At 43.2% G+C, this 26,852-nt stretch overlaps 1 protein-coding gene across 1 annotated transcript in view; it reads right to left on the reverse strand.

Annotated features, from left to right (window-relative positions):
• Positions 1 to 20,106, reverse strand: part of LOC126357817 (odorant receptor Or1-like) — a 66,481-nt gene extending 46,375 nt beyond the window's left edge. The window contains exons 1-3 of the mRNA XM_050007494.1: positions 19,843 to 20,106; positions 11,004 to 11,476; positions 2,878 to 2,977 (exon numbers count right to left, since the gene is read on the reverse strand). Of these exons, the coding sequence (XP_049863451.1) occupies positions 2,878 to 2,977; positions 11,004 to 11,476; positions 19,843 to 20,106 (837 nt within the window). The remainder of the gene's footprint in view (positions 1 to 2,877; positions 2,978 to 11,003; positions 11,477 to 19,842) is intronic.
• Positions 20,107 to 26,852: the final 6,746 nt, after the last annotated feature.

Raw genomic sequence — 26,852 nt, forward strand, 5'->3', positions numbered from 1 at the left:
AGCAAAGAACTTGGAAGAGCAGCTGAACGGAATCGACAGAGTCTTGAAAGGAGGATATAAGATGAACATCAACAAAAGAAAAACGAGAATAATTGAATGTAGTCGAATTAAATCGTGTGATGCTGCAGGAACTAGATTAGGAAATGAGACCTTTAAAGTACTAAATGAGTTTAGCTATTTGGGGAGCAATATAACGGATGATGGTCAAAGTAGAGAGGATATGAAATGTAGACTGGCAATGGCAAAGAAAGCATTTTTGAAGAAGAGAAATTTGTTAACATCGAGTATAGATTTAAGTGTCAGGAAGTCATATCTGAATGTATTTGTATGGAGTGTAGCCATGTATGGAATGGAAACATGGACGATAAATAGTTTAGACAAGAAAGGAACAGAAGCTTTCGAAATGTGGTGCTATAGAAGAATGCTAAAGATTAGATGGGTAGATCACATAACTAATGAGGAGGTATTGAACAGAATTGGGGAGAAGAGAAATTTGTGGCACAACTTGAATAGGAGAAGGGATCGGTTGGTAGAGCATATTATGAGCCATCAAGAGATCACCAATTTAGTATTGGAGGACAGCATGAAGGGTAAAAATCGTAGAGGGAGACCAAGAGATGAATACACTCCACAGATTTAGAAGGATGTAAGTTGCAGTAGGTACTGGGAGATGAAGATGCTTGCATGTAGAGCAGCATCAAAAAAACGTTCAAACGTGTGTGAAATCTTATGGGACTTAACTGCTAAGGTCATCAGTCCCTAAGTTTACACATTACTTAACCTAAATTAACCTAAGGACAGACACACACACCCATGCCCGAGGGAGGACTCAAACCTCCGCCGGGACTAGCCGCACAGTCCATGACTGCAGCTCCCTAGACCGCTCGGCTAATCCCGCGCGGCTAGAGCTGCATGAAACCTGTATCTGGACTGAAGACCAAAACAACAACAACAGTGATTTCACTACATTTGTAGGAAGAACGATAAAATTTATTTGTTTTGGCCATCTTAGCTGTTCGTCGTGTCTGGCACAATCCATTAACAATCTGCACGTTGCACACGAGCTGTTTGCTATTTAGTGTTAGATCTCATGAGGAGACTTCCCCACAATTCGGGTTTACGTGTCGCAAATTTACATTTGCCTACTCGGTTGTACATGGAGTTAGAATTATCACATCTCTTTTTTTCTCCTTGTTTCTTCCAATTCCTAATAATGCAGGAGAATTCAATTTCCCGTCGTACTTTTTCCACTGTCCTCAGAGTCTCCTAATTGCTTAAGTCTCTGGTAAGGCTGATTAATCATTTGTCGCTCGTCACTGATAATTCAAAGTTAATCTAAAACATACTCACAAGTCTTACATTTAAATTAAGTCTTACATTTAAAGTAAGAAACACATATGTTCTGGTGTCTCTTTGATTTAAAGCAACAGTCTGTAACGTTCTCTGGCAGCAGACATCCAAAGTGACAGTTGAAAGAACATTTCGATGTATAATGCTCACTGTAACAAGTAATTTATATGTATTTCTGTTAATTGAATTTCAAAAGGACACTTAATTTTGTGAGGAAATATATAATTATAAATTTTGCTATTATAAATTATTATTAAAAGAGTGTGAAATACTATCTGTGGCGGTGGATGTGAAAACCGCCACAGAAGAAATGACAGGCAGTCAAAATGACAAAGACTGTACAAGAATTTCTTAAGATGTAAATAGGCAATATATTGTAATAGAATCGCTTGTCTTCTGCCCGGACTGAATGGGAGAGGAACCCGTGACGTTGAAATAGGCTCTTACGTACTTTTCATTCGACGCCATTTGTAGGTGGGATTGTAAAAGGTGTGTAAAGATTTTAATTGTTTCTGTTAAAATACATTTATCTAGTAAAATCTGTTTGTCACAATTACTGCAAAGTTCGCACCGGATGTTACCCATTTTATTTAAGAAATTTCAGCATTTTATTGGATATCGCTGGCAGTACACAGCTGCTCCGCGAGCGAGCAGTCTGCAGCAGCGGCAGATTTAAGTATACGATCGCTATTACGACCATATCCTAAGAAAGGGTACAGGTAGAGATGAAGGAAAGTAATAAAGTGTTTCTTTTCACAGCATTCCAGACGCAGAATAAAGGGAAATAGTAGATTTTATCTTGTGCATTCACAGGTGGATACAAGATGCAGCTTTTGCAAATTTTCATTCAAAAAGTGTATAATTCTGAACATATCGTAGAGTGTATTTAAAGGTGGATAAGTTTTCAGGAAAGCTTAGCAGTATAAAAAAAACATTTTCATGTAGTAAAGGTATTCTTATGCTTCAAAGCTAATCGGGGTATATCCAGTAAACCAAAATCCACTGCAACGTGAATATGTTTGCTAAGTTCGATGGACGATAATGTTTTTATTCTTGCACAAACAGCTTTAGTACTTGAATAAAAGTAAAACTTGAATCACTATTTTGGGAATATTCAAATAAATTCATTTTTATTAATCTGCAACAGAATATTTCATTCGTAAAGTAATAACCTCAGATGAAAAATATATTGCAGCCTTTAATTTCTCATGTCCATCCACGTATATATTAAGTTCAGTCGCATCGGTTTCCCAATCAAATTAAACGCAAAAAGCAAAGAAAGTTTAAAACCAGACGGTCAACTCCAGGATAATTAAAACAGACAGGATCGCATTAAAAGTCCTTCGACAGTAATCGTGGTCTCCACAAGAATGGTTCACAATTACCCGCGATACGTTTGTCATCGGATTTATTATTATACTTTCCTAATTAATGTTACATAAAGCGAAAGCTATACAGTCTAACGAAAAGCTATACATTATAGCGTATAACTTTGCTGTTCTGAAAATAAGGAAGAATGTTACTTACTATAGCGGTAGCAAAGACACACGAACATAAATCTGCCATGTTGACGAAAAGAAGAATGAAGATTGATTTGTCCATGGTTTCCTGCAGCAGGGTGAAAGCTCTGCAACATAATTGATTGCATGATTATTATATGCTATTTTCATCAATCCAAACATCGACTATCATATCACGTGTTAGTACAGTTGACTGGATGCAACTAATTTGCACAAGTTACTAAGGTTCCTTCCTTATCTGAATCTAAGCTCCGTAAATACGACCTCTTATATTCCACATTAAAAGAAAACTGTGTCCTTCTTACTGAAATTCGAGCGCTCCTAACTGCGAAGCAGTCCTACCCATTACAATCATCTTTTGCAGAAGGATATCCATTACCCTATCTATCCAGGTTTTAAGAAATCAGTCACCGAAGGAAATCCTGCCTAAAAGAAAGAAAAAGAGGTATTAAGTATTATTTATGCTGTGTTGTAGTGAATAAATGATTTTTGTGCTTGAATTCAGTCCTTACTCTGTGACAGTTCGCACCGGAATCCATCAGTTTACGGACAATGGTGCAGTGGTTAAGGCAGTGAACTAGCGTTCGAATTTTGTGGATTTCTAAACATTATATTTCCACCCTAATTTACATCTTCCCTAGAAACGCTAGCCACATTAAGACGAATGGCTTACATTCTACCTTGCCTACCAGAAGGTCTGAATTCTCTCTCCTTTGTCATTGTCAGGAGATAAACTAATCATCTTTATACAGATGCCTGTCCAATACAGAATGTCGAAATGAAACATATTTCAGCCGTCTAAATGTCCAGTTTCGGCGATATATTACGCCGTCTTCAGACCCCCTGACCGACATGTAGGAAGATGTGGTGATATAATCATTGAAGGGTTCGCTGTGCAAGCATCTACGGATACCGGTCATTCAATGCTGGCCTCTCTTTTTACTGTACCAGAGGTGTGAGTCTTCCTACATATCGTTCAGGGTTCTGAAGATGGCTTAATACATTGCCAAAACTAATTGCTCAGTGAAAAACGACTTGGAAATTTAGACGCTTGAAAGTTACTTTGTTTAAACTAGTCTTATCTTCTTTCCTTCAGTATACTACAAAAGTGTACGTGTTCCCAGCTTAAAGAGAAAGGCGAGGAAATAAATCTGTGAATGACAAGTTAGTGACATGTTTCCGGCTGTATCCAGGAACAGTTCATTTAGCCCTATTAGGAAAAGTAGGAGGAGAAAATATTAAAGAGACACAGAGAGCAGATTATTGAAAATATGTTGGGGAAGTTACATAGAGACGGAAACATTAGCACAATATAGAAAACCATGATCAAATCATTTATCTAAGTCATTATTAGCTACGACAGTGTGCTATTCCTGATGGCCTGGCTTTCGATTATACCACTATGAATGATCATTTACAAGATTAATTGTATTAATTAATGTTGCTAGAATGTAAATCTAACTCTTCATGTGACTGAGAGTTAGGACTACTTCTAGATAATTAACTCCATAGTCCAAATTTTAAGAGCAACCATAGTTACAAGATTTGAGTTTTAAAAAAGAATTTCAGTATTTCTTCTTTATTAAATTACGCAGATGATTTGCATATTGTGATTATTTGCTTCACTGTCTTGTGTGTTGTATTCAAGTGCTTCCATTACTATCTCAGTAAATCAATAAATTGAATGAATGTACCTAACTTATTGACCGATTGGAAGGTAATAATAATCGAGTAGAGATTCTGGAGAGGAGGGGTAACGTAATACTGCTAATAATGTAGTTGGACTGTGACAACTACTCCTGCATTTTACTTTGTTCACCTCTGTTGAAGGATTTCATTCCAATATCAATACTATGAACAATATCAAACAGGTGAAGGATATAGGGTTAAAACACAACCCACTCAAAACCCAATCGGTACTGCTTCGTCTTTCTAGGTTCAGTAGACAGAAATATTGGGATACCTACCATCTTTAACCTTAAACACTCCAGGAGTAATAACAGATGAAAACCTAAACTGGACTGACCACGTAACTACAATATGCAAGATGGCATCAGCGTCTCTCCATGCCATGCAGAGATATATAAACCTCTTCACTTCTTAACCTGAAAAAGAAACCTCTGCAAAAACTTATGTTTCCAGTTATTGATCACAGGAACGTTATCCTGCAAGTCCTTTCTGAGGAAAGCTCAAGGCGCCTAGAACTAATTTCCTGTGTTTATTATATCTGCGACGTTCGACTCTTTGATCATATTTCACATCATATGTACATCTATCATGACTGTCTTCTCTACTATCTTTTCAACGTACACGGTCCACCCACACTATAATTTATGCCCAAAGCTACGGCAACTGATACAGGACATGAATCTCATCGATACATGGGAGACAATACATGGCAATAGACTATGGTTCGCCTACGTCACAAGTCAGTCTATAAGTCGCCTCGATCGAATTTAAATAACATGTATTCTAGAATCTGCGATCCTCGATGCTGAATTGTGACCCATCACCTTTTTTAATGTTTTCTTTCTTTATTGTAAATTCATTCAGCATATGAGGCGGGCCGGCAGCGGCCTAGACATGCCGCTCTTCGGCCAATAGGTAAAACGTCAGATACAATAGAAGACAAACAATAGAAAAAAATGCATGGTAACACGTGACGATAAATGTAACACGACAGATATGAAGCCATTCGACTGAAGGAACTGGGTACACAAAGGATGTCAACAGTTAAAACAATCATAGACATCCAGTTGGATACACGAACGTAGGACACCGATGAAAAAAGTGTTGTACAAAGCGAATAAACACTGGTGCACAGAACCATTGTGGTGACGATCATCAGGGAAACAGACACCAACACACTGACGAAGGGGGATGGGGGGGCAGGTGCGTATGCCACTGGGTGTAGGGAAAAGACATGGGGGAAGGAGGGGGGAAGAATGGGTGAAGGAGCCCATGGGTGAAAGAAGGGTGGGTAGGGAGGGGAGAGGGTAGGGATTGGAATCCCACGGAGGGGGAGGGGAGGAGGAAGACAAGGGAGAGAGGAGGGGGTAAGGAATGTGGGGGGGGGGGGTAAGAGAGGGAGCCCAGGAGAATAAGGGGGAGAGGGAGGGGCTGTTAGATCTGGTTGGAGGGGTAGATGGAGGGAACAAGGACATCATCAGGGAGGCGAAGTTGGCAGAAGCCACCTTGGGCAAGGGTATGGAGAGTGTGATGATGGAGAGATTGCAGGATGCAGCAATGGGCCAGGATTTGTGAGGAGGGGAGAGACAAGCGGATCTGGACGATCGAGCTTGCGGGAGATGTAAAGGATTTGTATCCGTTTGAGCATGGCAGATGGGAGGCGGATGCAATAGGCGAGGTGGAGCTCATGGATTTCAAGGATTTTTATGGACATATTAGCTGGGAGGGGTGGAGATCCAGATGGGATGGGCATAGCAGAGGATGAGGTGGATGAGGGATAGATATGTGTGGAGGATAGTGGAGGGGTCCAAACCCCATGTTTGACCGGAGAGGAGAAGGAGACAGAGTCGGGTGCGTGGCTTGGGCTGTGCGGAGATAGGGGTCTGGGAAAGGCAGCAGTCGAGGGAGACACCAAGGTACTTGAGGATGGGGGTGAGGTTAATGGGGCAGCCATATATTGTTAGGTAAAAACCTAGGTGACGGAAGGTAGGGGTGGTGTTGCCTATGATGATTGCCTGGGTTTTGGAAGGATTGATCTCGAGCAGCCAAGGGTTGCACCAAGCAGTAAACTGGTTAAGGTGGAATGGAGTATGCGTTGGAAGCGTTATAGGGTGAGAGCGAGGGTAAGGAAGGCGGTGTCATAGGCAAAGTGGAGGAGGTGGACGGGGGACTGGGGTGACGACGTGTCCGCCCCCGTCGCCTTTTCAGATCACATAGCATACGTCGTCAACGAGTGTGGAGGTGGAGGAGTCGCAGTCTGGAAATTTAATACAGCTCACCTCACAAAAGATGAGTGCAGACGCGTAATCGAAGACATTTGGCACATATGTGAACGACGCCTCCTGACATATCCGACGACGCTGCAGTGGTGGCTGGAATGCGTTAAGCCTGCATTGCGTTGAGCATTAATTGCGTACGAAAGAGAGCAGAAGACGTGGTGGCGCCACACGACGGAATTTTATTTCGCGATGCTCCGCGAACTTCCTGTACAAGCGCCTTCACAGGACCAGCGAGTCCACAGCTCGTGGTCGTGCAAAAGCGTTATCGCTTCCTGCGCCCGTGTTCCCGGGTTAGATTCCCGGCGGGGTCAGGGATTTTCTCTGCCTCGTGATGACTGGGTGTTGTGTGATGTCCTTAGGTTAGTTAGGTTTAAGTAGTTCTAAGGGACTGATGACCATAGCTGTTAAGTCCCATAGTGCTCATAGCCATTTGAACCATTTTTGAAGGACCAGAGAGCTGCTATAAAACGAGTGCAGGCTCCAATAATTTCCATAACGTGCCGCTCTCTGAACGGTGTCGCAAGGGCCTTTGAACGAATCCGTGGAGAATCACTGTCAATGTATCACGTTGTCAGAGAAAAACAACGTAGCCGCCGAATATTAATACAGATGGTACTACTGCAGGACGGTCGCCGTATGACAACGCAAAAGGACATTTCCAACGCCTTTGTTGAACAATACGGTCGTCTCTATGAAGAAGCGGAACACGATCAGGCAGCCATGTACCGCGAACTGATGTCTCCCAACGTGTCTCTAACACCCTCCTTCGTGGAAGGAATTATCATCTATATCCACAAACCATCAGGCGGTACAGGGAGGATTGCCTACCGGCCACTGACCCTTCTTAATTGGAGCTACAAGATGTACACCAGGATAATTGTAGCACGCTTTAAACGCGTACTACGCCAAGTGATATCACTCGACAAAAACCAGCTAGGAGGGGATAGCAGTATACACACGGCACTCAGCGACTACCGCGATGTTATCGCACTGGCAACAACATGTCGTCTACCGGGTGCACTGGTATCGATAGACTTCGATCGCGCCCTTTACAGGGTGAGCCATTCCTATCTCACGGAAATGATAACGCAGATGAAGTTTCCAGAAAGTTCTGTCGCTGTCATTATGAGACTACTCCACGGCGCCTCATCCAGAGTGCTTCTCAAGGGACGCATGGTGGGGACTATCACCATCTCATGTTCGGTCAGATAAGGGTGGCCTCTGTCGACGATATTGTGAGCCATCGCTGTCGATCCACTGCTCTGCGGGCACCAGAAACGACTCCAAGGATTGACAATAAGGCACAAAAAGTTTTTTGAAGAACATACGCGGATGACCTAGTGTTTTTAGCACGGTCGGGCGACGAGGCAAGAGTGTCTTTGTATTGGATTAATTTGTATGATATTACTAAGGGAAGTCATATGAACATGACAAAGTCGGCAGTGATAAACATCGGGAGAGGACTCCGGACGGGAAGTGTAGCACCATTACAGGCGATCAACAGGAGGAAATGCCTATGAATTGTCTTCACTACAGAAGTTCGACACTCGGCGGCACTAAGCTATAGGCATCCTCTGCAAACAATTCGTTCAAGTGTCTAAAGTCACAGGTTAAGGGCTCAGGGAATGATACAAACGGGTTACCTTTTCCCACACTTATCTTGCTTCTTGCGTCCCCCACCTGGCACAGTTCTTCCTAGGCTGGTGTTGATGGAGCGCCGACTCCTGGAGGCATTAGGATATTTTGTGAGCACAGGTCTGCTTTTCAGGGTCGCATACGAAACCCTCACCCTTCCCAGTAGTCGTGAAGGTCTTGGATTAGTCCACCAACGCGACCGAGCAGTAGCTATTTTCGTAAGCACTATGGTAAAGATGTGGACATGTCACCGGAGAAGTCTGACGGGCACCTTGATATATGAACTGGCTGCACCTTTTCGTTCGGCACCGGTAGCGGTGTCTCACATCTCACCATCGCTTGCCCATATGCGAACCTTTTTCGTGGAACACAGTTATGTACATATGGAACTACCGACTACCAGGACGGTCACGGCACGTGATATATATCGCATCTTGACTCGACGATGGCCGAATAATGCCGCAGAGCGCCGACAACCAACAGTTACCTGGTCACGGGTATGGCGTACAGTGAATTACCCACACCCTGATACGCGCGCACTGTGGTATCGGATGGTAAATGGTAAATATGTGACTCGTTCCAGGTGGCATACTACTCATATGGCGGATGAGCCACTGTGTCCACAGCGGAATGTTATAAACGAACACAGAAGAACATCTACTGATATGCGGGCCTTCGGCGGACCTGTGGTGTTTGGTCCAAAATATCATCGCCTTCCTCCTTCGTGTAGTGCCGCAAGCAGTAGAACTGCTGATACTACTTCTCCCAGATATGACCTATTATATCCGAAAGAAGACAAACGCAGTGATTTGTATTCGGGGTTTGACTGGGCATTACCTTTCCCGAGACGGGAGTAAGAGTGTACTCGACTTTTGGGCCTTACTACCAGAACATCACTCACAGCTTATGAGACATCTGAGATATAGAACATATTACGCTGATTTGTTGGGGAATACATTGCTTGATCCCCTACCCAGTTAGAGTGTCCCGGGTAGGAGATTGTAATTATTTCCTATAAGTATTCAGAACAAGAAAGGACCAGGACAGCGGAGAGAATCCACCACCACACGTGAAAACGTACCTGGCACCAACGCGAGGTACAACGGGATTAGCGAGGAACGCGCCCAAGGAGAGGGACATGGAACGTTATTGTTTTCTACTGACAGAAGCCGTTTTTGATTTTTATTGTTACATCACTATGTAAAGAAAAAGTCCACTCATTTAAGTTTTCCACAAATATTTTATTTTATAAAGGATATCGCCTTATATAAAAAACCTTATCGAAGCAGTTTATGTTTGATATTGTTACACCATTATGTAAAAAAAAGTCTACTTATTTACGTTTTCCAGAAATATTTTATTTTATAAAGAGCACCGTCTTATAAAACAAGACAAAAGTCGGATAGAGCATCTGTCATATAAGCAGGAGATTCCGGGTTCGAGTCCCGGTCGCAAGAAAAAGAAAGACGCTAGAGCGCTTTCTCGCGAAAGACAAAGGTCCCGAGTTCGAGTTTCGGTCGAACACACAGTTTTAATCTGCCAGGGAGTTTCAACAACAATGTTTGCTGTTGGCCCTGTACGCATTCGTTACCCTTGTACATTCTTCTTTCTAACCTCCCATCCCAGTATACTTGAATGGGTCAGTTTTCTTAGATTTCCCATCCCCATAATTCGCTACATCAGAAAACGGCAATATTTTGTACACAGTCGATGTATTTCATTATAGGTTTAAAATGTCCAAACTTCAGTATTTCTTAGTAGTAACGTTTTTCCTCATAGCTGTTCTCACTAATTTGTCTAGTTTAATACTAAATAGTAAGCATTCTCATTTGCAAAATTATTCTGATTTATTGCTCTATTATATTTTTCCACGGTTCTGTAAGTGAGCATTAAGCTACAGACATGTTTGACTAGCCTCTAATACTGTTTTCTGAAGTGGATCTTTTCTTCTATAGCCACTACTTCTTCGCCACCAACCTCTAGACTTATCTTTTGCTCGAGAGTGACAACGGTAAGCTTAACTACTTCTCAGTTTTACCGTTTAACGTCTATTAAAAGAAATGCATCACCATCTGTTTCGATACCTATTTACTCTTAAACGCTTTTAAAACTACTAAACCACTGTTCCAAACAGCTATGTAGTGTAACAATCCTAATGTAGACTCCACAAAATGACTTGAAGGACCACATGAATCAAACTATGAGGTAAGCTCTTTATTAAACGAATATTTTGCAGAAATTCCCTTACGCGAGCTTGTAGGAAACATAAGAAAAACAATACCCGCACTCTAGTAATACTTTTGTTGGATCACTTGTCATAAATTAGACTTTATGAGAAGAAATGTATTGAGACTGAAAAATGAAAACACGAAAAGTTGACAAAAAAGGCTCGTGGAGATATTTTATGTTTGCTTAGGTGTATTTCCCTAGATTTTCTTTCCTACGTAACTTTGTTAATTCTAACTATTTCAAACAGGACATGTATCTCAAAAAAGAAATTATCATCGTATAATGTAGTTCACATACTTACTTAAGAATTGCCTGATGATGCCGAACGTTCTTCACTAACAGTACATACATATGATGATCTGTCATGTCTTGTCCTGAAAAATCTTCCTTGCTACGAGAGTTTCCATCTCCATGGCCGAGCACTTCTTTGGTGATTTGTTCACATCCTCCATTTTCTGTTTTCATTAAACTCCCATCAACTTTTTTCATAGCTGAAACATTCTCGCTCAAGACTTCTAGCTCGGCTGCAACCATCAGCATCATGTGAATGAAGAAAAGGTCTATAGAATTAGTCGACTGAGATGCCACTATTAGACAGAAAGACTGGACTACGTACAGTATCTCGTATGCAGGTGACACTTGCATATTCGCCGGTATCCAGTGGGCCACGGGGAACTGCCAGCTGGCTTCAGACGATTCCTTCTCAGAGTTAATCAGCGCGTGTGAGATCAGCGGGAAGAAAATCCAGCCGATCAGCGCCGGCACCACACTCGCCTGGGGAACAGCGTTCATTAGCAGCCGGTCTGACGGATTTTCCCTTTATTAGCACATATATAGGCATATTTGGACACCACCAAGATGAGGAAAGCTAAGTTCTGCAGGCATTTCGAAACAGTTGGAGTAAAAAAAATGGGCCAATGGCTGATACTTTCTAACACTAAACTCTGTATCGCATGTACACTACATTCCTTTTATAATTAGATAATGTACATGGATATTTGCTTGATTCTTTTGATGCATCTTAAAAGTCATGTGGATGTACTTTACCTGCGTTGATTTGTAAAGGAAACTGACTGATCCGTGTACGACGGTAATCAAGGAGAAAGAATATGTAAAATTAGGTACGAAATGTAGGGGGAAATCCCTCTGCAATAGAGATGTCAAAGGAAACTTCAAAAAGGACGAGGTGTGGCCGCACCAAACCAAAAGCGCATCTGATAAGAAAGAGGCTATCACGTACGTAACGTGCGCAGCTTGGCCGTAACAGTCGGACAAAACGTCCTCGGATTTTGATTATTTGTGTGTCAAAGGCATCGAAGAGTCCATAGCATTTTATCAGACGCTCAACCGACGAATATGTGATTCCAGTCAAAAAGAGCTATTTGTGTTCCATATGTAGAATGGAACGGCATGAACTGTGTGGGTAACATTTCCTCCTCGATACAGACTCACACCGTCCCCAGACACTGTGTCATACAGAACTGTAAATGAAAGGGGTTACTATGTAGTTTCATGAACTTGTTATACATCGACGTAAATGAGTAGCCATTTATTAACTGTATCCGCTGATAAACCCGCAGTCGTCATTGCTATCGCAACACGGCATGACGCTTTACCTAACATTGGTTCACCCACTGTTAGAGCATGCGGCCATGGTCTGGGGGAAAGCCGCAGATGCTCACATTGTGACTCTGCAGAATCGCGCCCTGAAAACTGCAGTGCATCTTCCGAAGCGCTTCTCGACGTGCCAACTCCACGAGAACATCGGGATCCTGTCTCTCCGAGACAGGTTTCGCGGCATTGTAAGGAAGTTGTACGAGAAAGTGGGACACCCCCTCAACTGGCTCATCCGTGGACTGGTCCAACAACCTCATCACAGACCAACCACGCGTTGGCCTGACCTGCTGAGGGATTAAGTTTTACTAATCCGCCAACAGAATGTGTCTTTCTCTTTATCAGGTTACACCAGCTGGGACCAACCAACAAGAGTGGTAGTATATCTTTCTCTGCTTTACAGGAACCGCAGGAATGACAAAGTTTGTTGAAACTGCACCACCTCGAGCCTAGGATAGGCTCGTCTTTTCAGCGTCAGCGTCAGCCGTTTATTAACCACCAGGACAATATTTTTCACACGTTGTGTAGATTTTTATCGCATAACGAGTAGTAAATGATTAAACTTTCATCACAGTCGTGACTGATATCCATCGTAAAGCACCATATGAATGAATACACTCTTGTATTCGCTGTAACGTGGAAGCAAAGAGCCTCCGTCTATCATCATAGAGAATTTCTTGTCACAAACTGTGTCAGTTCACGAAGACTGCTGATCGTGTGTTGGTCTAAAAGTATACATCTTCCCATCACTTCCCAGACATGCTCTGTCGGTCGTAAATCGTGGGGTAGAGCAGGTCAATCAAAAATTCGTAAATTCCTCAACTGCTGTCTGAGGAATTGCATTACTCTGCTCGGATATTCCACTTCGTATTTTTGAGGGATATGACATGATAGGTTTTACCGTTATTTCCACTTAGTGGCTGAATGCCTTTCCCCGGTAATTACTAAATCTAATGGATCGTCGCACCATATAAAATTGCAGGACTTTTATGAACCCCGAGAATCAATGCTTACTGTGATCTTTTACCATCTCGTTTACGAACGCAGTGGAGTAGCAAATGATTAAAAAATCGACTTTTCTCGTTCCTTTTTAAGTGACCTACATTCTCATTTTCAGCACGCAAAAGGTATCTATTTTCCGAAGTTACAAGTAAAAATGTATGAAACATTTATTTTTCGGCATATTTACGATTTAAGTGTTTGCGTACCGTACACACCTTGTATATCAGTAGTATCTTACGCTATTGCAGCCAAATTTGGTGTTGTGGGCATCTACAGCTGTACAACTAAACCGTGATGAATAAAATCTCTTTAGCCCTGCGGTAAATCTTTATTTCTGATCCGACGAGTTGTACGCTGTTACGGCCACATCTTCAGGAGTACTGATTAATAATTTATTCCAAACGATAAGCAGTAGATCATCCAATATTCTTTGTCCTAATGTGACAAAATTGTTTAAATTATAGATCTGTATCCCTGATGATGTGGCTCACACAGCGTGACACTAGTTGGATCACAAATAATGAGTTACCTTAGACTGTATTATTACCGTAATGCTACATTACTTTTAAAATGGAAGTAAAGGATGTGTTTAGGATTTCACTTGAGTCTGTGTCAGACCTGCATGTAGAGGTACAAGCGACTCGAAAGCCTCTGGTAATTGTCTCGAGTGTGTTGGTTGCTTTCCCCATTGTAGTGCTGCCGCGCAGTGTCGGAGAGCAGCTGCACTAAGCGGTTCAACGTAGCTCCTGCCCCGATGAAGAATGCAGCCTGAGAAAAGAAAAAGAAATTACTTGCTGAGGTACAACTCAGGCCTTCAGGCACACAAAATGAGATACATGGTCCAACTGGTTCAGCTGTTGGCTTCTGGAAACCACCCAAGTAACAGATACACACCCGCCCGAAAGGTAGGCGCATCATAACCAAATGACATCTTCACTCATGAGCAGAATATCGGAAGTATTATAGAACAGTGGGAATTGTAATAGCAACACAATTGCTACAGACATTATCCATAATATGTAATTAATTCAGTTATGAAGCCAATCTGTACAAAAACTACATGAAACAAAGTGAAGGAAGCGAAAAGTTTGTCGAACAACAGCCCAAGAATTAACCTACATCTGCATCTACACAAACACTCGACAAACCACCATATAGTACGCGTCGGAGCGTACCATGCACCACTGACACTCATTCCCTTCCCTGTTTCACACGCAAATGGAGCGATGGAAAAGTGACTAACCATAAGCTCTCGTACGGGCCTTGAGTTTCCTTACCTTATCTTCGCTGTCCTTTCGCGAGACGTATCTTAGTGGCAGAAGAATCGTGCTGCAGTCAATCGAAAGTACTGGTTCTGAAAACTTTAGTATTGATGTTTCGCGTTATGAAGGATTTCTTTTTTCCAGTCAGGTATTCCTATCGGAGTTCATATATGATCTATCTCCGTAGCGTAGTACGTCGTCTCAATCTACAGATAACAATATAGCAGTATGTCTTTGAACTGCTTCGATATATTCTTTTGATCCAATCTGGTGGGTCGTACTAATGTTCTGTACGTGGTCACCCTCATAAACGAACTGCTCTTCCTTATAATTCTCCAATGAAATAAAGTCGAACTTTCTACTTCCGTACAAGCGACCTTACGCCTGGTTCCATTTCAAGTCAGACTGCAACATCAGTCCATGATATATAACGGACGTGACAGTATCAAGCAGCACACGATTAATATTGTACATGGACACTACAGGATTGTTTTCCCTAGTCATTTCCATTAACTTAAATCGTCTCACATTTAGCGCAAGCTTCCAAACATCACACCAAATAGCAATGCTATTCAATGCGCGGTTCTAGGCGCTTCATTCTGGAAACGCGCTGCTGCTACAGTTGCAGGTTCGAATCCTGCCTCGGGCATGGATGTGTGTGGTGTCCTGAGGTTAGCTAGGTTTCAGTAGTTCTAAGTCCAGGGGACTGCTGGCCTCAGATGTTAAGTCCCATAGTGCGTAGAGCCATTGGAACCAATTTTTGAATAATCTCTTAGTCACTCAAGGGCTTTTTCGTGCGCGGACCCTGCCGCCGGAGGATCGAGTCCTCCCTCGGGCTTGGGTGTGTGTGCTGTCTTTCGTGTAAGTTAGTTTAAGTTAGTTTAAGTAGTGTGTAAGTCGATGACTTTAGCAGATTGGTCCTTTAGAAATTCACACACATTTTGGTTTTTTCGTACACCAAAGCGTCATCACCAAAGAGCTGCAGAATGCTGCTAGCCCTGTCGGTCAGGTACGAGTTACGTATATTGGCTGACAAAAGGAATGACGTGTGCAGAAGGTAAGGAAGTAATGAAATCAGATTTCACGGTGCAGAGGGTATGTGACGTTATTTCACTGATTCCAGGTTCGAGTCAAATAGCAAAGTACTTTCCTGTATAAGTCCAGTTATCAGTACGGCTCCACGCCCCCTTTGCGCTGATTGTACGTGTTCATTCGTTTGCGAAGAGTATAATGATACTTCTGTATCCTCTCCTGACGAAAACTGGCCGACAACTGTTGTAACTGGTCGTTGATATCACAGATACTGGCACTGGGACGGAAATGACATCCAAGATGATCCCATTCATATTCTGTCGCGAACTGATCAGGGACCTCAACATCAGATAGATAATTAATAGATACAGATAATCTGTCGACGAACATTGCCCCGCTCAAAAATTGCATCAGCCACACTGTACCAGGAGAGGTAAACCACGTGAATGCACGGGGTCCGGGATCACAGCTGTTCCGTCAAAGTGCTGCTATTAATCACCAGCTGTGACCTAGGTAATATCCAAAGAGTTCGAGTACAATGACGACAGGAGTAACGCCATTATGCGCCGTCTAACCTTTGGAAGATAGGGACCTTCCGCCAGTTTTCCACCAGCCTCGCCGAAGATGCTTATCCAGTGTAGTGCAGAACCGAGATTCATCACTGAACACGCTGTGATGCCATTCAACCGTAGTCTATACTTCCCGGCCACGATATCACTCCAAAAGCTGTTGGGACGGCAGTTCTTCTCGGGCAGCAGGCACGGATATGAAGAAGCTACGATGTACTAGGTGTGCAGACGGCTGCCCTCGCTTTTGGTGGTAGGATGGGTCGACCAGAAGCTTGACGAGTGTGCCTGCCCTCACGTTCCCAAGCAATCCAACATTCGGGCGCTTTCATGCTGAATACGCCACAAATCTGGATATTCGCGTAGCCGGCGAAATGCAGACCCACAAAGAAGCCACTTTCAAATTCTGTCAGGTCCCGATGAAACTCTCTCACACGAGTATGATGTGTGTCTGTGTCACTCATAGTGATCACTCAATATCTGTTACGAATGCGTCGGGAAGTTACTGTCAAAATATTTACATTGGAAGTGTCTCTGCCTTGTACGCGATCATATTTTACTACCTGCTTACTTACTGGCCAGTCTTTATCAGATCTCCAACCATGCCATTTGCACAAGTACTCTCCTAAGTGAATAGCTGTTTCCTCTACATAATGCACCCCTGACCTATCTAGAAAAATACCAGAAATCTGAAGCCTGTAACGTAAGTCTAGAAATGTGCAACTAAGACTGCCACAGTATCTCTCTGTTGATCGGTATCTGGTTAAAACCCTCCACCCAGTTCCAGATCAGAGGCCCCTTATTGATGCTAGGTATGGGCCTGCCTGTTCAAAGTTTTACTTGAACCCCACGAGCAAGATCAGTAGCCTTCAGTAAATACGTGAGGAGCCGGTAAGAACTGGGAATGGCCTCATAACTCACGCAACTAGAGTCATTGGTGCCGACATGTGCCACTACTATAAGATGACAGCACCCTGTACCTTTGATAGACGCCATCGGAGGGGGAAGGGGGAGGGGAGCTGTTCCACATCCCTCAAGAGGCTTCCTGCTATTGCTCTAAAAGGTTCCATAATGTGATACCATAGGAATTCTAGAAACCAACAAACTTCTGCTCTCGTATGCATACCAGGACCCTACTAAAGGACACGCCGTTAGTCCATACGTAGGGTGAATGGGCGTGACCAGACTGCGAGTCCCCACATTCGTCCTCCATCTTGAGTGACACAGTCGCGTTAATAATTGTGACTGACACTGAGGCGAACGTGGCCCTGCGTATAATGCGCTAGAAGGTGTCACGGCAGGAGGGAATGTGGGCAAAACAGGCGATAACTAAGGTGTCCCAGGCGACACGCCTAAATCTCCACTACATTTTCCACATCGAGGCAGCAGCCTGAAGATGGCTGATCCAGACGACAGCACTTGCTACTGTTCTTAGACTGCATCCATTTCCTCCGCACACAGCAATCACGGTTCCTAGGGTTCCTAACGCTAAATTTCTAACGTAAACAACTACCATCCCTATTTTCTTTTACACACGATTTCGAAAGTAAACAACAACCACCCCTATTTTCTTTTACACACGATTTCTTCAGATCGCCGAAAGCAAGGTACGAAAAAACGCAACCATTCACTGACATCTCTGCACTGCATGCTGAAGACAAGGAAATTAAAGGGATAATTGTTACCTCCACCTGCCAGACGTCCTAGAAAGCAATGAGAAGTTTTTCGTCACTTTTTTGACGCCCTGCCGATGTGAGAATGATTATTGTAGAGATCGTCTGCCAGTGGTCTTAATGGTGACCAATTAAGGTTTATTTTGTCTGTACAAATGAATCTGAGATTTCGAGATGTCGGTGGGCAGTCCATGTGACGGAAGTCTTCATCTGCAGCATGTCAAAAAGCATAGGTGTTATCATTCATGATCGCATGTATAAAAAGCAATGTCTGTGGCTGTTGCACATCACCTCTGTACCTTTACGCGATAAATTGTTGCTGCCACCCACATCAAAGCCTCACCAGCACAAAACTGATTACCGTGATGATTCTGTGAGACAGAGGTTACGATTTCACCTCGAAATGAATGTCAGATGAACACTTACCTCCAAACTACAGCGGAATTCACCTGCGAAAACCACATTCCTGCAGTCCTCAACGGTCCACTGATTATGATCTGAGATCGAAACAGTTCGCGTAATAGACATACATTTTCAGACGGCCATTCACCGTTAACTTTGTGGAAACTTTATACAATTGCGGTTGTTTGAACATGTTTTGTCTGACACATTTATCAACTCTGGAACACCGTCTTCAAACATTATTTTGAACAACTGACTCACTATAGATCTCATGGAATGCTTTTCGTTACCTCTATCGCACGTGCCTCCTCGAAGGAAAGATATGCCTACCCCTTACTTAAATGGCACATGGTTTTAGGGATTGTTGACATTTACAATAAATATTTCTCCGTTCTCTTTATATTTTCCTCTTTGTCATAAACATTAAGTCTTAGTGTGTCTGACCTGGATTGTCATAAAATGTGATGACTGGCATAGCGCACTTGGTTCAATCAGCGTTTGGTGTTCCCTTCATAAATATGCTCCGAAGAGAAATACTTCCTACTTATTGATAATCATTTTATTTGGTCTCCAGTAAACAATGATTTATAATACCGTAATGTAGACACACATAAAATGGATCTGAGCACTATCGGACGTAACGTCTGAGGTTATCAGTCCCCTAGAACTACTTAAACCTAACTAACCTAAGGACACCACACACATCCATGCCCGAGGCAGGATTCGAACCTGCGACCGTGGTGGTCGCAGGGTTCCAGACTGAAGCGCGTAGAACCGCTCGGCCACACCGGCTCGCCTCCCAAGACTCACCAGCCATATCTTTCCGGGCTTTTCTGCTCATAATTGCAATTTAGTTTTGCTATACGTATCTGGAGTCAGGCTCAATATATACTCGTATTCATGTTTCTATGCGATGCCCGTATGAATAGAATGCGTCGGTTTGTTTTCCGTTTGCCGTCTCCTTTTACAGTCAAAATGATTTTTGAAGAGGGATGTTACAACCTCATTCGATCAAGTGGTCTCAGATCAGTTTCCTAAGGTATTCGTTTTGTAGATCTGTATTCAGAGGGACAGTAAAACAAAAAGAATGAACAGTATGCCAACACCGACATCATCGGACTGGTCTGCGCTTACTGCCACCGCGAATCAGCAGCGCTACGCGGTTGTTGCTGGAGTACTGTATAATTTTCGTGTTTTACTGTCCATTTTAATAAATATCGATAAAACGAATATCGCACTAGACTAACCTACGATCGCTCTATCAAATGGGCGTGTAAGATTCCACTTTAAAACTAATTTTCTTTGTGATGAGAACAAATAGACGCACTCCGTTCACGTTGGATATCGTATGGAAGACTAATCATTAGTATTTGAGTGGGCTGGCTCCAGCTACACACCGTAAAACAGAAACTGGAAGAGCCTGCTGAGACATAAGATGCCAATCACCTAACGACGCAGAGGAGAGACTCCCTGTATAACAACTGCTGCTTACCATTGCCACACAAGGATTGCTTAATTAGGTGAAAATCATGCTGTGTATAACCTTTATCCAGAAAGCTCACTTATTACACCTCAATTGTGATGCTTACCTTGATCAAAAATCCGGTGCAAATTGAAGCGATGAAGCTACATAGTGCGACTTCTTCGAGCTCCACTGGCGGGTCTATGAGCAGCTTGAGGCTAGAGGTGAGGGACAGCCACGTTAGACAGGTCATTGTCAGGGCGGCGGCCACTGTGCGGGAGTGTCGGCCCCGCGGCTGCCACAGCCCAAGCAGGCGACGCAGGGACGTCCCGGGAGTCTCCAGGGAGCGGCCGTGGCGGTCTGCTGCCTCTGCTGTCATCGGACGCCCCATCACGTCTGCAGCGCCTCAGTCTGCGAGCAGAAGCGCCTGCTGCACTGTGCATTCCGTAGCTGATCCTTTTCTTTCCATTTATTTATTTATTTCTTTTATTTCTGCGCATATTTATTGCGGCAAATATCGCATTTATTCCTCCTTTCACGATCGTATAAAGCCTTAGTTGCATCAGAAACTTGTCTTTATACTTAAAGTATCTCCATTGGTCTGCATAACAATTGTGACTTTTTTATTGGATTAGCCGGCTCGAGTCACCGAGTGGTTCCAGGCGCTACAGACTGGAACCGCGTCACCGCTACGGTCGCAGGTTCGTATCCCGCCTCGGGCAGGGATGTGTGTGATGTCCTTAAGTTAGTTTGGTTTAAGTAGTTCTAAGCTCTAGGGGACTGATGACCTCAGAAGGTAAGTCCCTTAGTGCTCAGAGCCATTAGAACCATTAAGGAGATCATAAAGAGTTTCCAAAACAACTTTTATTATTCAGAGTTATTGCTCCAATGTTAATACCATGCGTCCTTCCCCACGGGGGAGCACAGATTTCATGGGTCGCACACAACACTGAAACTGCAGTGTGTTTCACAATGTTTTACGATTACAAATTTGAATAACGCTCGTTAAAAATAAGAAACAGCGACGCTGGTGCTGTTAATTAGTAGTGCGTAGTATCAAGCTTCATTCCATATACAGGCGTCAGTGATCATGTCGTAATGATCGAAGCAACATCCTGCGTCAGCGGTTGAGTGTTATTTTCGCTACGGAGAATGTGGCCTGCCCGTGCTACATGCCTTTAGTAAGCATTATGAGATTCAGCCACGATGTGGTATTCTTGCTCTTGGAACAATATTTGATTCAGTAAGAAACTTCCTTGCACCTGCCAGTGTATCGAATCGAAAGTCAGCCGGCCCTAGGGAGCGTGTACGTAACTGATTACAGGCAAGTCCTCATTATGTTATGTTATGTTATGTTATGTTAACCGGCGGCCTAGAAACGACGGAGAGGCTCCGTCCTCACCGCAGCCGTAGTGGTACACAACCCAACATGCTACAGTAGTCCACTCAATCCACCACCGCCCCACACCGAACCCAGGGTTACTGTGCGGTTCAGCCCCAAGTGGACTCCCCCCCTCCCACCCCAGATAACGTCTCACGTTAGACGAGTGTAATCCCTATGTTTGTGTGGTACAGTAACGGTGGTGTACCCGTACGTGGAGAACTTGTTTGCGCAGCAATCGCCGACACAGTGTAGCTCAGGTGGAATAAGGGGAACCAGCCCCCATTCGCCAAGACACATGGAAAACCGCCTAAAAACCATCCACAGACTGACCCGCTCACCGGACCTCCACAAAAATCCACCGGGTGGATTCGTGCCGGGGACAGGCGCTCCTTCCCACCTGGAAAGCAGTGCGTTAGACCGCACGGCCAACCGAAGCCCTCGTTGTTCGTTACAACTTGCTCCCAACAAAACGGCGCGTCATGCCACACATTCAACAACACCTTTCAAGTTCTCCATGAAGCGATTCTTAACCGCATAACTTTCTTCCGCGATTGTGTCGGATAGGCATTTCGCTCGCTTAATTTAACAGTGTCATACTGTTACCTTTTACCTATTATTTGAAACTGAGAGTGTCCTCCGACCGGCCGAGAAATTTGCTACAGTTAAAAATCTAATTCGCGATGAAATCTCCAGAATTCTTTCGACAGTTACGAAAGAAGCGTTCTAAAACTGGGTCGTCATTTGTCCGATGCAGTATTTCGTAAATAAACTTCAGTAAATGGTGTACCTTGTGTATAATCTTCGACTTTGATTACTAAAATTTCAAATGAACACAACGTTGTTAAACAATCTGAAGATTACGTAGGTGCTGCACAGAAACTAATAAAACATAAATTTATCGTTGACATACGGACGTGTACAATGGTTATAGATGGAAAAGTTTTTAGGGCAATGGAGGCAGGAAATATGGTGAAAATGAGCTACAGAGACTTCGTTCTTGAAGAAGATAAATTAGACCAGTTTAAAATGAGAGCATACATGATGATCGCAGAATTTCAATCCTTATCTCTGACTTCAAGAAGTTTTGCTGACATTGGAACGTCAACATCTCAATGAAATGCCAGTAGAAAGCTTGTGGGAACTGCACCAAAGTGAAAAGCAGGAAATACAAATGTTCAAAGATGTGTGATTACCGATCTGCTTAGGTCATCGACCCCTAGACGTAAACACTGCTTAAACTAACTTAACCTAACTTATGTTAAGAACAACACACACACAACCATGCCCGATGGAGGACTCGAACCTCCGGAGGGAGCAGAAACTACACTAGTTCTACAATGACATTCATGTATCCAGCAAAATTTCGTCGTGTAATCAAAAAATAATACGTTAGGCTTTCACAGAAAGAAAAGTAGGCAGAGCGGACAAATTTGATAACTGCCTCATACTCAGTCTAGTACCACAAAAAACAGAATCGAAGTGCGATATTATTCGAATAGTAGTTTTTAGACTTGCAGCATAAATGTGGCATCAACAATTATTCACATACTAGAAAAAAAACGACAAGCAAAATGACTATCGCACGCTTAAATGATATCTGAGACCCAAGAGTGTACAGACCTCTCCCTACCCGCTTCGCACTATTCTCTCAGCTGCTGAGTCTGCACCTCATACGCGCATCGAAGGGCTTTGCGCTTCTTATCTTAATTTAAAGCAGCAGTCTTTCGTCACGTGTCGCAATTTCAAGAGCATGCTTCAGCTCTGTTCACTATTTTTTTGTGCTTGTAGGCTATACGTTATATTTTCTAGAAGTCTTCTTTTCATGGTCATTGCAAGAATTCCGAAATACATTTTTCATTGATACAGGTACATGCAAACAATTAGATATTACGAAAAACCACACCCTCTGTTGTTCTCTAGAAGCATTATTTTGTTATATTATATGCGAGGAGCAAAAATTATGCGTCTTCGTTTTCGATATGAACAGATATTTGCATCGTATAGTCGTCTGTTAACGTTTCTCGGTCGCCACTTACCGAGATAAATGAGGTGTATCCAGAAAATTGTAGCTGTTCGAATGAAAAGTACTCCTTTAAGAGGAAAGAGACTTACATAATGCACGTTCAGTACGTAAGTTTTTTTAACTCAGATCTGTCAATTATGACCATTCATAAGTAACGGACGAGATTCCGTAACTGTTAAAGTTTTCATTTGAGCAACGGTTTGCAGTTGGTGCTTTAGAGCATTTTAACACCCTACAAAGAAATGATTGTGTAATAACATAAAGAAATATATGCGATAGACCATTAAACCACAATCCACAAACAGGCTTATCAGATTGCTTGGTTTTTAGTATTTCGATTTTTATTACTTTTATTTCTCTTGTCGTGAGCGAAGTAAGTAAAGCGTTGTTTTACATTAAGGAAACTATTGTCCTTCCACAATCAAATGGCTCAAATGGCTCTGAGCACTATGGAACTTAACATCTGAGGTCATCAGTCCCCTAGAACTTAGAACTACTTAAACCTATCTAACCTAAGGACATCACATACATCCATGCCCGAGGCAGGATTCGAACCTGTGACCGTAGCGGTCGCGCGATTCCAGACTGTAGCGCCTAGAACCGCTCGCCCACTCCAGCCGGCCCTTCCACTATCACAACTTACGAGCTTAGGTTACTATTTTTTTCGGTTTTCAAGTCAATATATAATAAATTAAATATTATCCAGTTTTATTATATTTAACTGTACTTACTTTTCTAGAAATATAGTAAACAGTTTAACAAGTGGTACCTCAGGTAAGACGAAGAAAAGAAGATTGAGGTTAAACGCCCTATCTTTATCGAGGTCTTCAGAGAAGGAGCACGAGTGCAGATTGTGTCGAGAGTGATGGAGGGAAATCACGGAAAACCTAAATCTGGAGGGCTGGACGTGGATTTGAACCGTCACCCTCGCGAATTCAAGTCCTGTGTACTAATCAGGTAAAACGATACTTACTATATGTGTATGAACTATGCAGTAAATCAAATGTCCTTGCGACTGCACAGTAATATGTGTCGGAGAGAATGTGACAGACTCTGCTCGTCACTCCTAAGTCACAAAAATTACAAGCAGTACTGTCAATCACGGCCCTTTTTTTCCAGGCTGTGTGTTCTCCATGAAAGATCATCACTGGAGGTGGACCGGTATCTGTGCAACAGTGAGAGTGGATACAGAAAGTAGTTGTTGTGAGAAAAAAGGTGCCTTGTCCTACTTCACGAATTTCGTCCAGTCACGGCAACAGCTTCAGAAGAACGCGTAGTCTTTACTTTTTCACACGTGTAGGTGCCGTTCAGCTGGACTTAAACTGTCGTGTGCTTTTCAAATTTCTTTGTTAAGGACCGTCTGTGTATCAGAGTTGTAAATAACTATGACGGGCCGTGTAAGCGAAGGAAATGTATCTCTCACAAGTGCAACGCTACTGAGCATATATCATACGCCGTCCACGGTTAAGGAGGGAAGAAAACTCCACGACCGCCAATCACTATCTGAATACACGACATGAGTGTGTGCTAAAGAAACAACGAGTCCCTAACAGTATATCATTGTTTCCGAAATGTGCTGCCAAAGAGGCTGATCATGTCTTCATAAGCAGTAGCACACTGAGGTGACAAAAGTCATATGATAGCTATATGCACATTACAATTGGCGGTAGTGTAGCGTGCACAAGGTATAAAAGGTCAGTGCATTGCCGGATCTGTCATTTGCACTCAAGTGATTCATGTGAAGAAGTCTCCGGGGTGATTACGATCGCGTGACATGAATTAACAGAATTTGGTCGTGGAAAGGTAGTTTTAGCTAGACGCTTAGGACATTCCCTTTCACAAATGGATAGGGACTTCTGTATTCCGAGATTCACAGTGTCAAGAGTGCGCCGCGATCTCTCATCACTGACAACGCTGTGGGCGAAGCCTTCACTTAACGACTGAGAGCAGCGGCGTTTACGTAGAGTTTTCAGTACTAAGAGGCCACCACTAATAATTGAAATAACTGTAGAAATCAACGTGGAACGTACGACAAACATATCCGTTAGGACAGCGTGGTGGAATTTGGCATTAATGGGCTATGGCAGCAGACGACCGAGGCAGGTCGACATCCCCTGCAGCACCAGTCCTGGGCTTGTAGTCCGTAGACGCTTGTAAAGACTTGGACTTGTCAGATGAGTCCCGATTTCAGTTGGTAATAGTTTCGTTAGGAATGGTTCGAAAGTGGTGCGGACCCCAAGAGGTGACGAACCTTAACTGTCAACACGGAACTCTGCAAGCTGGTGGTCGCGCCATAATGATGTGGATTGTGTTAACATATCATGAATTGGGCCCTCTGGTCCAACTGAACCGATTACCCTCTTGAAATGGTTGTGCTCAGCTACTTGGAGACCATTTACAGCCATTCACAGCCGTTCACGAAGAACGATAGGCCAAGTTACCGGGCCACAACCGTTTGCGATTTGATTGAAGAATTTCCTGGACATTTCGAGCAAATTAATTGGCCAACAAGAGCGCCCGGTGTGAATCCCATCCAATATTTATTGAACAGAATCGAGAGTTGCGTTCGCGCACAAAACCCTGCATCGCCAGCACTTTCGCAATTACCGGCGGCTGTAGAGGCAGCATGGATCCATATTTCTGCAGTGGACTTTCAAGGACTTGTGGTGTCCGTGCCACGTAGACTTTCTGCACTACGCACGGAAACAGGAGGTCCGACACGGCATTAGGATGTATTCCATAACTTTTGACACCTCAGTGGACAATCAACAAACGCAAGGAATAAAGCGTCAGAAAGGCATCTGTTAAAAGCTGTTCACGCTAAAAATCACACCGACAGCACGAGATGTCACATAGGGCCACCTAATAAGCCTTAAAATTTTGCCTTCAGATACGCTACACTCTCATCCAGACCCTCTTCTCTTCCCTCTTTCGCTTTTGCCTTTCACCAGAATGTACTGTTATCACAGTAACAAGTAAGAGTCCATTGGTCGATGCCGGCGAACTCGTGGTCCTCCATGAGAGTTTCGCCCTGTTTTGGTCGTCTGAAGATGACGTGCTATTGATACGTCGAAATCATGCCAAGTCTGAGCGACGTCATACCACACAACACCCAGGAGCAGCAGCACCAGGAATTCTACTACTTGCTAGTAGATCAAGATTTTGAACTCAGAGTATACGGCTTGATTCACACACAACGTGTAGTGAGTGTCTCTTCCAGTGAAGTCAGAAATAATATTCTTATGGCCTGCCTAGCGGTATCGACACTCATCCGATGCGTTACCATGCTGGTGACAACTATACCGCCGCCGTCTCCGTACCATGATATTCGGATTTCTCGTGTCGATATTGTCGCCGTGACGCACCGTCATTTGTTCTGTGGCAGCGCAAATCATAAAGTGAGCGACATTTTTGGTTTTTCGTTTACAAGCTGTTGTTACATTTACTGTCAGAAAAATGAATGATGGAAAGCTAAATGTGTCAGTGCCCAAACGTTCTAAGCTCGTGCTGTATTATAGGTCCATTCAGAATACATGAAAACTGACAGTATGAATTCTAGCTAAAGTCAAACCGGTGTAAAAATAGTACGAAATTCGTGTCTATTTACGGTATCAATTATTGAATTATCTACAGAATATTTCGTGCAACCATGATAAACTCTCGATACTGTAATGCAGTGCCTGTATTTTTACTTCTACTTCCATCCTACACAGTAGCTCTTATTACAACT

This window comes from Schistocerca gregaria, chromosome 1 (assembly GCF_023897955.1).
Source record: "Schistocerca gregaria isolate iqSchGreg1 chromosome 1, iqSchGreg1.2, whole genome shotgun sequence".
In the NCBI taxonomy this organism is placed as follows: Eukaryota; Metazoa; Arthropoda; class Insecta; order Orthoptera; family Acrididae; genus Schistocerca; species Schistocerca gregaria.